Source organism: Cricetulus griseus, chromosome 3, assembly GCF_003668045.3.
Source record: "Cricetulus griseus strain 17A/GY chromosome 3, alternate assembly CriGri-PICRH-1.0, whole genome shotgun sequence".
NCBI classification, from domain to species: domain Eukaryota; kingdom Metazoa; phylum Chordata; class Mammalia; order Rodentia; family Cricetidae; genus Cricetulus; species Cricetulus griseus.
Window position 1 is genome coordinate 43,439,154 of NC_048596.1, and position 13,646 is coordinate 43,452,799.

Genomic DNA, 13,646 nt, shown 5'->3' on the forward strand with positions numbered 1-13,646 from the left:
TTTTTTTAGTACATACTTTAGCTACATTTTAAAGATTTCCCAAACTTTTCTTAATTCTTCCCCAAATGTCTGGATTAAAAAATATTTACAAGTCTGGGGATGGAAAGATGGTTCAACAATTAAGAAAACTGGTTGTTCTTCCAGAGGAGGTTTGGTTCCCAGCATCCATATAAACAGCTCACAATCATGCCATCCCAATCCCAAGGTGCCTTCTTCTGGCCTCTGTGGACACTTCACACGTTGTACATAGACATACATACATTCAGGCAAAATACCCATACACATAAAATAAAAATAAAGTTGTATGTATACAAGTCCATTTCTCAGTACCTCCTCCATCATCTATCAATGAACTGACTCTAAACACAAAGTAAGGAGAAAGTGCAGCGATGAGCAAGACAAGATGTTTCTGTCTTGTTGACTTTATTATACAACTGTAAACATCTGTATATGCCTTTTTGCTTTTCAGTAGGAAACTGTGTACCCCCTAGCTTGTCACCCCTGACTTTCAGTGCCCTGTGATGCCCGTCTGTATCACAAAGTACCTGAGAAACTCAAGAATGAGATTCCCAAAATTTAGCTCTAGAGTTTGAGGATCTGCAGCAAGTTCACACTTGCTCCCAAGCATCTTGTGACCTGGCCAGTCCTGTTGTTCCCTGTGGCACCACTGCTGTGGGGATGGTATTGATAAGTTCCACAAATGTCTTATCTAAAAGAAGCTTGTACTCAAATGGACAAAATATCAAAACAGGAGGAAGTATGCCCCACATCTCTGATGGAATGCATCACATGATAAGGGCAACAGTTTCTCATTACAAATGCAAAAAAAAAAAACCGAATTCATCTCTACATTTTCTCCTTCTCTCTACCTAGTTCTTCAATTCTTTTCTTTTTATCTGCACCCTCAAAACACCCACAATTTGGTATTTGGAAGAATTTGAAGAATTTGGAAGCTATTCTGACTTCTTACTGACCTGGTACTAAGCCACCCACTCAGTCTTGACCTCCTCAGCTGTAAAATTGAGGTGACACTCACATGGCCTCAGAGATTGCCATGGGAGAGTAAGAAACCAAGGACAGTAACTGCCTGAGTCTGAGTGCCTGGTGTGCATATGGCTCTGTTAGTGGCCCGCATCATTGTCCTTGGGCCTGTGCAGCCTTCAGCATCCTGAAAGGCTAGTTGGTCCCATCTCCTTTCACAGAGTTTCTTGTTGCACCTTCATTTTTCCAATCCATAAAATTCTGTGGTCTGTTCCACCAACCCCATAAAGAAAGCCACTGTGATTAGGAACATGTTAACAGCCTGAACTTGAGTGGAATTGGCAGCAGCATCAGAATTTTATGGTCCAGCTGACCCCCTTTCCCTCCAGATGTCAGGATGACGAATAAGCCCACAGTGTGCCCAAGACCTTGCCACCACCAGGCTTTGAACCTAGACTCCTGTGGTCTCTGGGTGATGCCTACATCCTGTTACTGGCATCTTTGATTGAGTGCTAAGGGAGTGGCAGTGTCTTCTTTGTACTGGGCCCCTTCCCTGAGCCATTCATTTCCTTCTGTCATTTGCTGTCTCTCCAGAAAAGCACAGTTGTCATTCTTCATTCCTAAGAGCACCTTTGTGATTTGAACCCAGACAGCTGCTGAGAATCTGAGGGACAGGAAAGATTCTCGTCTGCTTCTGGGAAAGCACTTTGTTAAATAAACTTTACATATCTGGGACAAAAGGTCTTTTCATGATCTGCAAGCAGACAAGCTTGCCCTGGGTTTCAAAGTATAGTGAGGACTGCATACCTACTTGTCCTGCCATTACTAGTAACTTAACAGTGGGTGCTGGGATTATATTCACACTCTCATAGACTTGGGACCTTGTTGGACTCACAGCTTATCCCAGCAAATGAAACATTCAGAATGTCAAAAGCCTAACAAGAAGCTCTTTTCTAAACAAAATGATCAGGAATGACTATTGTTTGTTTGTAACAAAATCTCATTTAGCACAAGCTGATCCCATGGTCCTTCTGCCTCAGCCTTCCAAGTGCTAAGATTTCTGCCACAACCGCTAAGCCGTTATGTTTTAAGATTTATTTTTATTATTTTTAATTATGTGTACTCTGAGGGCTGTGTGTCTATATATTACTTCAGGTGCCCTAATATAATAGTGAGCCACCTGACCTGGGTGCTGGGAGCCATACTCAAGGCCTCTGCTAGATCAGTATACTCTCTTCACCACTGAGCCACCTCTCCAGCCCACCCTGACTAGCTAGTTTAAAGCCATGACTTGAAGTAATGTTTTTGTCAACATAATTGAATACATAATATTCTGTATCTCCTGTGACACATTTACAGTTGCCATAACATGTCATAAACATAGCATTTGTGGTCTTTCTAATGAGGATGCTGCATGTTGGCTGCAACCTTTCATGATATCATGAAAACCCTGTGGACAGGGACCATCTTGTTCAATTCACAAACGAGAAAGCAGAAACTTGAAAGGCTAAGAAAAGAAAGCACATAGCTGGTCTGTTGGGGGTGCCTAGATTCCAGTCATGCAGAATGAAGCCCAAGCCTGGATGTCATCAGTGTGCCATCATGCCCCCACACTTGTCAGGGCCATCCAGTGTGGAGCTATGTTAGAGATGTGTGGCTGCTTACCTGGTGTTCTCTTAATAGCTGCTTTCCACCACCTTGCTCTTCCTAATTGAATTTCTGGCCTCTACCCTTTGCATCATCTCCTTAATCAGACATACAAACCTGAAGCTGCGTTAGCAGCAGACTCTCAAGATGGTCCCTCTGTATGATCAAAGCAGGGCAGCATCCTCTGCCGAGGGCTTCTAGGAGCACGTTGCCTGGTGTTACCCTTCAGCTAGGCATCCTCTTCTTTCATTCTCCGAAGGCGTGTGCCTCTGTGCTCGCTGCATGTGGGCTCCTGCGTCAGCTTTGCTTCCCAGTGTACTTAGCCTCACTTGACACCATTGTCTACATTCTTCATTTACTGTCTGCTTTTCATGCCAGAGTGGAAACTACTTGAGAACAAGAGTCTGCTCTTGGCGAGAGCTGGAGCTCCATAAGTGTCTGTGCAAAAATAACCATGTAAAAATAACCTTCACGGAAGGTAAACATTTATCGAGGTATTTACTATGGAAAATCATAAAATTTATGTGTGTAACAAGCCATACAAGCAGTCAAAAGTTTGCCTTTAAGCCTCCCTACTTTCCATAGCTTTCCACAAATATCTACTGTATAACTAAAAGTCAACTCAGTAATTCCAACCAGGAAATTATCATTCCTTTAGAACCTGACCCCCAGTCGTTTGTCCCGCTGATTAGGTTTTGGGCTCCTTTGTGTTCCTGTTGGGAGAGGTTCCCTGAGCCATACTTTGGATACTGAGCATCCTGCTCTCTTCTTCTGATATGAGTTTGCTTCTATGTGTTCAAACACACATGCAGCCTGGAGTATCTCAGGGTAGGCCACAGGACCACCCCAGGTAGAGGAATTAGCCCCACTGCTCTTAATGCTTCCAAGCACTCACACATGCTCACTGCCTTGGTGCCCTGCTCTCCTGCTCTCCAGCCTCCTCCTGTATACACTCCTGTTTCAAACTAGGTTGCTGTTCACATCGTATCTTTCTCTGCCATGTTCTCTGCTCCTTTGGGTTTAGAAAATCTCATTCTTTCTTTAAAAAGAAAACTCATACTTTCTGTTTCATGAGTAAAATAAATAGAAGCACAAGTCCAGATGTGCTCAGTACTTTGACCCACATTCTCCTCAGAGCATAACAAAGCATACAGGAACCCTGCCTGCTTGCTGTACCCGCTTACTGGCAGGCTAGGCCACCAAGGCTATTCTGCTGTCAGTGAAGTCATGGCTGGAAGTCTTACTCTTGCTCTTATCCTAATGGGTACTCTAAAACTCTGCTATTTCTTACATTGCTGGTTCAGGATTTAATATCTTCCCCACTTATTAACTGCTTTGTAGCTGTGCATCCTGGAACATGATAATTAGCCTTGCTGAACCTCCTCTTCCTTAGCTGTTAATGATATAATACTTTCCTTGCAAACATCCTGTGGCTATGTGGAATGTTCTACACCCAGGTTATTTCCTCATTTACCATCAGTTGCTAATGGTGGTAGTTGGAGGAGAAGCCTTGGGGCTGGAATTGTGAGGTTAATGACTACACTGTAATCCTTGGGTTGGTTTTGGTTTTATTTATTCGTTGGTTGGTTGGTTTTTTGAGTCAGGCTCTCCTGGAACTCACTTTGTAGACAAGGCTGGCCTCAAAGTCACAGAGAGTGCCGGCTTCTCCTCCCAAATTCTGGGATTAAAGGTGTGTAGCCCCACCACCTGGATAATCCTTGGATTGAGATTAATACACACATAACACACATTTTCTGGGATGATCCTAAGTTTCTTGGAGTCCTGATTGAATAGTCAAAAGATAAGTGACCTAGAAGTGTTTCTAAATAAATGGAAAAGTTCAGAGTGTAAAATGAAGCAAGGTCTAAGGGATCTTGATGCAAGCAGTTCAGTTCCATTTAGCAAAGAAATACTTCTGTTGCAATGTGGAGCTCAGCTGTACATTATGGGGTATACAGATGACTCAGGATAGGTTCCCTGTTTAGAGAAGCATCCTCATCCCTTGCACTCCACATCTCTAGGGTCTCTTAGTAATATGGAAGTGGTTGGTGTTTTATACTGAATTATTCCTGCTCACTGAATTCTGTACCAATCTTGGTGACATCTCTGGGCACAGAAATCTTTCAGTGATTCTCTTTCTTTTCATGTCCTTGTGCTTAATAATGAGCTACCCCTAGCTCATTGTCTCTGTCCTTCGCCACAATTGCTAATGTCTAACGTAGCTCAACAAATGCAATTCCAACCCAAATTCAAGTCAGCACTAGGAACAAATTCAGCCTAACAGACAGCAAAAATCATCTCATGTTTTAAAAATATCTTTTCAGTTACTCTTTTAACAGGTATGAGGCAATCTGGCACCTTCAAAATAAAAAGGATCACAGGGTATCAGGGAGACAGGACACTTGCTGTAGGTTGCCGTAAAAGCTTGTCACTTAGGGCGCAAATCAGTCTGCACTGGGATTCCCTGGAGAATGGTATCAGGCAACAGTCAAAAGCCCAATCAGCTCCAATAATGAACTGTGAAGTATTAGGAAATAAAAGTCCAGTGAGAAAAGTGATGGTTCTTCTCAAGGATCATGGCTGGGGCTGAACAATACCCTGCCTGGCTCACCAGGAAAAGATGGCAACCCTAACATTGTGGACTCCAAAACCCCATCTGCTACTGATCCTATGAGGCTGGAAATCTAATTTGCCCATCAGGATAGCTTTGATGTGCTCAGGGCCCGTGTCTTCTCCAGTTTCCTTCTCAGTGATGGATGCAAATGATATTTTCTTGAGCAACTTCAGTTCTTTGGATACAAATTCTGTTTCTGATTTGGGTGGTGAATTGAGGGAATTTGGAGCAGGCGAGACTGCCACTGGGATTGAGACCAAATTCTGAGACATTCTCGAGGGAGTCTGATGCAGGAGCGCATCCGCCCTATGTTGTGGGCTGCACACTGGATGCCAATTTCCTTCGAGGTGCATTGGTGGATCCTATGTTCTGTTTCCTGCGCCTTATGATGAGTGGGATTACCCCCAGGTTGTTCTGGTTTTAAACCATCATTTTTCTCTTAGATTGCACATTCTATCGTGATCTTTGTTTTTTCTTTCTGAAGATAGACATAAATATTTCTCAGTATTTTGGCTTCTTTTAATGGTGAGACCTTACCTTAGATGCTCCTGGTAACTTACACCTGAACATCTCTTCCACTGACAGTAACTTCCTATTGAAATGAACCAGCCGGAATTCCACTTAGAGCAGAGAAGGGAGAGGGTGTTTTTGTTTCTTCTTTTCCCTGAATCCTTTAACCTCCAAGTTCCCATCACCTTCCTGTTCCTCTGCCCTCCAACTCCTTTCATGCAGTTCAGGTGACTGAAAAAGTTAGAGAACAACAATGACTTAAATTGCACACATACTTGTCAGAATCGATAGAATTTGACACACCATTAGTATCTCTCTGTTACAGTTCTTAGTAGCTTTTCTATAAGTATATATGTGTATGTGTCTGGTGACTGTAAAAGGATGAGGCATATTTGTGCTATGGAACCTACATCATAAATTATTTCCTGTTCATGTTTGGGCAGAGCTGGCAATTTGTGAGGTTCAACAATGCTGAACATACTCTCAGTGTGTTTAGTGTGAACCTAAGTCTGTGCATTGAAAGTGTCTGCTACAGCTGAAGAATAAGTAGGGAAATATAATGAAAAGGCTGAATCCAGCCACAATTCATTGAAAAAAAATGACACACAAAGGAATATGACCATGGGATGAAGGAAAATACTAAAAATTTTGTCTCTCAAGATCATCTCTCAAAAGCAAGATTCTGGAGACCTAGAAACAAGCCATTTCTGTGCATTCACGCTTGGACTCACCTGTACCTCCGAAAATGACTAGGAATCCCCCTATGATAGAAAGTGGGGCCGGGAGTTGGTGGCACAAGCCTTTAATCCCAGCACTCAGGAGGCAAAGGCAGGTGGATCTCTGTGAGTTCGAGGCCAGCCTAGTCTCCAGAGTGAGTGCCAGGATAGGCTCCAAAACTACACAAAAAAACCCCTGTCTCGAAAAACCAAAAAAAAAAAAAGTGGGGTAGAAATGCCTTTTTATAAATTTACTTATTATTGTGGGCATATGCTGTGTGAGGGTGGGAGCAGTTAGTTCTCTTCGACTACCATTACATAATGTTAAGAGATCAAACTTAGTTTGCTAGGTTTACATAGTAAGTGTTTTACCCACTGAGCTATCTCTTTACCCCCAAATATGCTTCTTTTAATGATACAGCAACCCCACTTCTGGTATTATATTCAAGGGCACTTAAAATCAGATTTCCAAAAGTTTTCTGCATTTTGTATACATTTGGAACACTGTTTAGAGGCAAAGGTGGAAGCAAGCCCAATGTCCATCAACAGATGAGGGATTAGGAAAGTATAGCACAATGGAGTATTGGATATATATATAATCTTATTTGACATAGCAATCCCAGTTCCCTCTTCCCTCCCATGCCCCCCACTGATCCCCATCCCATCCCCCATCCACTCCCCAGGAAGGGTGAGGCCTTCCATGAGGGATCATCAAAGTCTGTCAAGTCATTTGGGGCGGGGCCTAGGCCCTCCCCTGTGTATCTAGGCTAAGAGAGTATCCCTCCATGGGGAATGGGCTCCCAAAGTCCATTCATGCACTAGGGGTAAATACTGGTTCCACTGCCAGAGGCCCACAGTTTTCTTTGTTTGTTTGTTTGTTTTGTTTTTTAAAGAAGGGCTCTGTCTTGTGTTACAGTGTCGATGAAGCTTCCGGATACCTTGTACCTGAATTAATCCAATCATTCTAAATGATCTCATTTAGGTGAGGTACTTAATTAAACAAATCACAACAGGAATCATAACAGTGATTGAAGGCAAGAATCAGAGCAGTTGTTACTCTGTTTGTGCAGATGAGAAAGTCCTAGAGACCCAAGACAGTGGTGTTGTAGTTAACAATGCCATACACACAAAAATTGCCAGGAGTGTTAACTTATGTTATACCTTTCTAAAGTCAACTAAATGCCTAGGGAGTTTCTTTACATCTAGATGAATACAGTTCTTTTCTCTTACATTTCCATATCTGTGTGTTTCTAATTATTTATTTTCCCACTTCTTTTGTGTCAGTGTACATACTTATGTGATCCGGGTCATCTGGTAGCAAAGAGACGATCGGCATGCTCTGTTGTGGGAAACTGAGTGGGCTAAGATGCTGCTCTAGTTCTATAACACAATGGAAAATTCCCTTCAACCTCCTGTGACATAGAAGAAAGCTATAAGGGTGATTGTGGGGGTGGGGTGTCCACTTGCTTCCTAAACTGATTTCAGCTCATCTCAGTCCTCTTAGAAAAAACAAAGGCTGTGCATTCTGCTGCCTGGCCTCGATGTCTTTCTGCTCCATTTTCCCATCAGCTCTCTTGTCTGTAATATGTGGTGACACACTTGTCTTCGTGCCAAAGAAAGGTTTGCTGATGTCATCCAGTGACTGCAGCATGTCCATTGATTCATCTCCTCATCAAACATAAAATCAGTCCCAAGGGAACTAAATGGATTTCTGTCCAGGAGGGAGGTATTTTTTTTTTAATCTGAGGAGTATTACAATGGTTTCTAGAGTCATATTCTATAGTACTTAATTTTTCTTGTTAAGGAGAATTTAAATTTAATTTTCTTTCTTAGTGAGACAATAATGGAACACAGACTGGGAACCATTGCCTCTGATGAATGGTAATAGAATTCAGTCAGAGCTGAAGTGAACTAGAATCAAGCCAAGAAAATAAAATGATCTAGTTTTCACATTTTGATTGCAAGGTAAAAATGGAAAAGTAGCTAATCTCTTGTATATAGTATAGACGCAGATGCTGCCTTAGCTATGTGTGCGGTACAGGAACTCAATCCTTGCTTTTTCTATCCATGTCAAGCCTTTAAGGAAGCCTTAACTCATCCATACAACATTCTTATGAATTCCAGAAAAATCCACAAGCAAAGGTCACTTGTGTGCAGGGACTTTTTCTTGAGACCTGTTACTCCCCAAAAGTTATAATTTGGAGATATATAGTTCATCCTTTCATCTACTGACACCAGGTGTGGTGTCTGGGTGTTCATTTAACACATTTAATTAGTTTAAAACATGTGTCAATTGAAAATTTTCCATTTTAATCCAAAGTGGAACTGAGGTGGGGCACACAAGGTACATATACTCCAGACTCTCAGGAGATATGTGCATGACCTTGAGGTTCTGAGCTGTGGTTTGCCCTGTTCCTGTTCTGCTTTTAATGAAGTTGGTTTCCAGTCAAGTTTGTTTAGTCAGACAATTCTTTGAAAACAAATGGTCACAGAGGTCTGGAAACATTGAATTTAAAATTTATCTCATATTCCTCTCCATCTACTTTGTGAGAAAACTTCTTGCTATGACCCAGGATGTCCACAGGGCTTAAATTTTTTCACTTTTGTTTTTCAGATCACTACTGATCTAAGGCAACGATGCACGGACAATCATACTGGGACATCGGCCTCAGCCCCCATGGCTGCTGGCATCATTGCCCTGGCCCTGGAAGCCAAGTAAGCCTTGATCTCTCTGTCTTCACTGGTGACAAGCCCCTATCTCTAAGAACTTTCTCCCTTCCCCAGTATATGTACTCTTTAGTCAATAGCCGAGGAGATAACTTTCCATGCCAGTGTTTAATTTGTCAGTGATTTGGGTTTCAAACATTTTTTATTGGCAGGAATAGTGGCTCACACCTGTAATCTTAGCACTTGGGAAGCTGAGGTAGGAGGATTGCAAGTTTGAGACTAGGTCAGCACAAGATACCTAACAAAGGATATATTATGAGACCCTGTCTCAGACTAACAAACAAAAAACTAAAACAATAAAGAAGCAAAACTCATTCAAAGAGAAGTCTGGGGTTTAGCTATGCTTTGAAAAGCAGGCAGTGTGATTCCTTCCTTGTGGAGTTCCAGTATTAGCCAGTTGGCTGCAACAGTCTTGTCCTAATGGTTTTTCTTTTAGTCCGGAAATGCTCCTGTAAGCCTTAGACAGGTTACTACCACCTCCCTTTCTGGTCCCCTTCTCTATAACTCAGAAAGGCAGCTCAGAGTCCAGGGCAACAGTGCTGTCACAGACTGGCTCAATAGAACAGGATTTGTCAAAGTCACATGTGGCAGGACCCCACAGACAAGGACTACACAGCTTTGCTCCTGGGCCATTTGGTCAAACTGTTCAACAGACCTTTAGAAAGGACCCCAAAGCAGTTTGTATGTGGCACTTCCTCTTCTCTCAAAACAGATGGGTCCATTTGTGAAAACCTTGTACAGATGCAAAACCTCTTTGCTTCAATTTCAAAACCTAAAATGTCGAGAAAAAGGAAAGTTCTCTTGTAAATTTAACACCCAGATTTATGTGATAAGCTGATTTCTCGCCATTTCTGTCTGTCCCCATCCCACACACTGAAGATGCCTCTCTTCAGTATTCATGCATATGATGACCTGCTGGCTCTTCCCTTACTGGAGGTTTTGTATTATGCCTGCAATTAACACCATTTCTGAAAACAAATTCATAAGTTCCACACTCATCTGTTCCAAGGATTTTTTTAAGGGGAATTTGAGGGTCTGTTCTCTGAGGTTCTCCCTGCATGAAGATACAAAGAAAATAGACCTGGAGTAAGGACATCAGCATTTCCCAAAAGGAGTCTTGCATTCCTCCGCTGGGAATGATGCAAAACTCTTCTGCCTGGTTGCAACTAGAGTGCAGCACTAGCAGGTGGGATGGAAGAGGAAGAGGCATGAGGTTGAGGAAGCTTGGGCCTTGATGTGAGAATGGGCTAGTTCATCCCCAGTACCCTAATGGCTCCTCGACGTTTGTAGCTGCCTTCCTGGTAAGGAGACAGGAGCCAAGATTAGTGCTGCCCTAATACAGTGTGTCTGTGGCATGGAAAGCCTTGCACTGTAAAAGGAAGCAAAACACCACCTCCAAATAGGGTGCCATAGCTTTGGGTGGCCGCCCACCTTAGTCTTTTCACGGGATGGTAGCCAAGTTCCCATGAACCTTTGGGTTTCTTTTTTGACAAGACTAAATGTGAAGTCACTTTAAACATACTCTATTTCTTAAGGACTGGACATTTGGTTTTGGCAAAGAACCGGCACTTACTCTCCAAAATTCTCACTTTACAACTTTTCACGCAGTGTTCTGGCAGCAGAAGTGAGTTAAGTGTCTGTATTTTTTTAATTTGCTGGAGTCTGAATAGGATTTTGGAGGGGGGATGATTTTTTTCTGAAATTCTAGGTGGTTTCTCTGGAATATTTTCCTATCCATGAAATATTGAAGGGAAATAAAACCCTGGAATTCATCACCACCTCACTCCTCCATAGAGACCAGAATCTCAAACTCAGACTTGGCTTCCCAACATGTGACTGCTTCTGGACATGCTAAGCTGACTCTCAATTCTTTGAGAAATTACTGTAACCCCATTTTTTTCAGTGACAATTCTTTTCAACACCATTTAAGCTAGCATGCACAATCCTTATGTTAAGCCCCCCACTCGGTGACAAAAGGTCATCTGGAGGCTTCATAACATATTGAGAGAGTGCATCTGTCTCCCTTGCTTTTCCATGTTGAGGATTTCTTATCGTTTGTTCCTGTCAAATTGTCACAAGTGGAGGGGTAAGCTATATTCTTCAAATACCCAAAAACCACTGTATTTTAAGAGTTTGAGCAAGCCAATTCAATCAGGACCCTATAATAAATGGTAAATAAACAGTCTGATAAAATGAGAAGGAATAGGCCTTCCCTTGTAACTCTATTGATTTGACCTACAGGCCAACCTCTGCCTGTAAGTAAAGCTGAAAATTACAGGAGAGAGGTCTGAGTTCTCTAGGAGTGGGTCAGTAGTGGCATGAAACCAGCATCAGGATAAGCACAGGGGTTGGAGATTGAGTAAAAATTATCTAAAAGGAAGAAATTGCAGAGAGGAGCTCAAATAACAGTGTGCCCAGGCTGCAATTGCTCTCCAGCTAAGCCTGGGTGATGCCCAGCTCATTACCCACTTCCTGAGACCCTAGCCTTGCAATCTTCTCTTATAGCCAGTAATGATGGGCCCTGGCATTTTGATATTCAGCCTTTACAAGTGCAAGCCGTTGGTGCTCCCTTGAAGGGAAACAGGAGAGGAAGCTGCAGCAGACAGAACTGCTGCTTGCAAGGCTATCTTTTCCAGGTGTTCAGTCTGCCTGCACAGTTTGCTAAGCAACAGATAGGCTGAACTTTCAGGTCAGCTTGCTGCAAGCAAAAAGGCTGATCCCTGTTTAACTGCATGGCCCCATTACCCTCACACTTAAAAGACAAATGTGTGACTAGGTTTCTGTGTTTGCTTGGCATAGAGACACTGGGGGAAGCTCACACACTCAGCTTCCCTAGCCTGCTTCCCCTCAGGGATTTGTTGAGGTCACTGGGAATGCGAGTCATGTTATTGGTGGTAGGATTTCCTCTATTGGCCTCAGCTAAGGACAAAGAACAAATACAAAAGAGAATCTAATAAGTTTAACGTGTACAGATCTCTTATCCAAACTTAATGACCATTAGATCATGAAGTAATTTTTCTGTGACAGCTCATAGGATTCACTAAACATCATTATTTTTCTGGATATACAAACCTTGCATTGCCACAAATGCAGATGTAATAAGCCCCCATATTCTTAATTGAAAGATCAGCTTCTAGGCTGGTTGAGATGGCTCAGTGGATAAAGGTACTTGCCACCAAACTTGAGGACTTGAGTTCAATCCCCAGGACCCACATGATGGAAAGAATTAACTTCTATAAATTGCCCACTGACCTCTATAGTCATGCTGTGATATGTGTGTTCCCCAACATACACATATAAAAAGAGGTTAACTAATGAATTGTAATTTTTTAGAATTGAAAAACAAAATGTAGGATCATTGTCTGTTTCGTGAGTTCACATTCATAGATTCCCATCAAACACTTTCTAAAGCTCTTGAGAAAAAGATGCCTTCTCTACTAAAGGTGTACAGACATGTTTTTATCATCATTATGCTCTAAGCAATGCAGTACAGCAACAGCTGTTTTAGCATCAACACTGATCTAGGTATTAGGGTAATCTAAAGATGAATATAGCTTGTGGCACTATGCCAAGGTTATTTGCAACACAGCATCATTTTGCAGAAGGACCTGATCATCTGTGGGCTCTGTTTGCCAAGGTTCCTGAGGCCAGTGCCCCACAGGAATGATGGATTCTGTTCCTGAGAGTGCATGACTCTTCTTCTTTCTCTTCTCTTTGTGAATCTTGCCTCTCTGGTTAACTAAGAGACGTCTCCCCTGTTCCCTTCTACTTGTAAACCCATGAGCAATTTCAAGATATGTGGAAATGCCATCAGCCTAAAGGGGAGAAAAACTAACTATTGTGTTAAGAGCTCTCGGCACATTTATCACTTTGGAAAGTTTATAGTATGTCAGTATTGGGATTTTGTAGATTTAAAAATAATTTCTTGGTTTTTCAGCTGGTCAAATAAGGAATGCAGAGTCAGTAATTGCTAGGGAACTAATTGCTGTGGAGGCCATTATTTAAAATGATATGCTGTCATGCAGTAAAAGTGTAGTTCAGACTGGAGTGAGTATCGTGGGGAGTGGGCCTCTTCTAGTGGTGAGTGTGAGTGTGTGGCTGATGTCAGCTAAAGTGTGGGATGGCACCACATCTGCAGGTGTGTACATCCAGCTCAGTGCTCACTCAGAGCTTAGACTCAGAGGACAAATAGCAAAGAAAGAGTGACAGCAAATGAAGTTTCCTGTAAAACAGTTTATAAAATTAAGAGAACTGACATTAAGAAAAGTGGAGTACTTGGAGCAATATGCTGTGTTTTGCTGAAAAGTAATATGTCAACATTAGCTCATGGAATTCAAAAGCTGTGTTCACCATTGCAAAGGATCCTTCATTGGAAGAACAGGGAATACACATTCAGCAATCAAGAAATGTACTCTACATAGTGAGTGATAAATAGAATAGGCTGAGTCAGG

At 42.2% G+C, this 13,646-nt stretch overlaps 1 protein-coding gene across 2 annotated transcripts in view; it reads left to right on the top strand.

The window, feature by feature from the left end:
- Positions 1 to 13,646, top strand: part of LOC100762283 (proprotein convertase subtilisin/kexin type 5) — a 421,198-nt gene that overhangs the window by 194,006 nt on the left and 213,546 nt on the right. For both annotated transcript variants that reach the window (XM_027406556.2, XM_027406555.2), the window contains exon 9: positions 9,083 to 9,183. In XM_027406556.2, the coding sequence (XP_027262357.1) occupies positions 9,083 to 9,183 (101 nt within the window). The remainder of the gene's footprint in view (positions 1 to 9,082; positions 9,184 to 13,646) is intronic.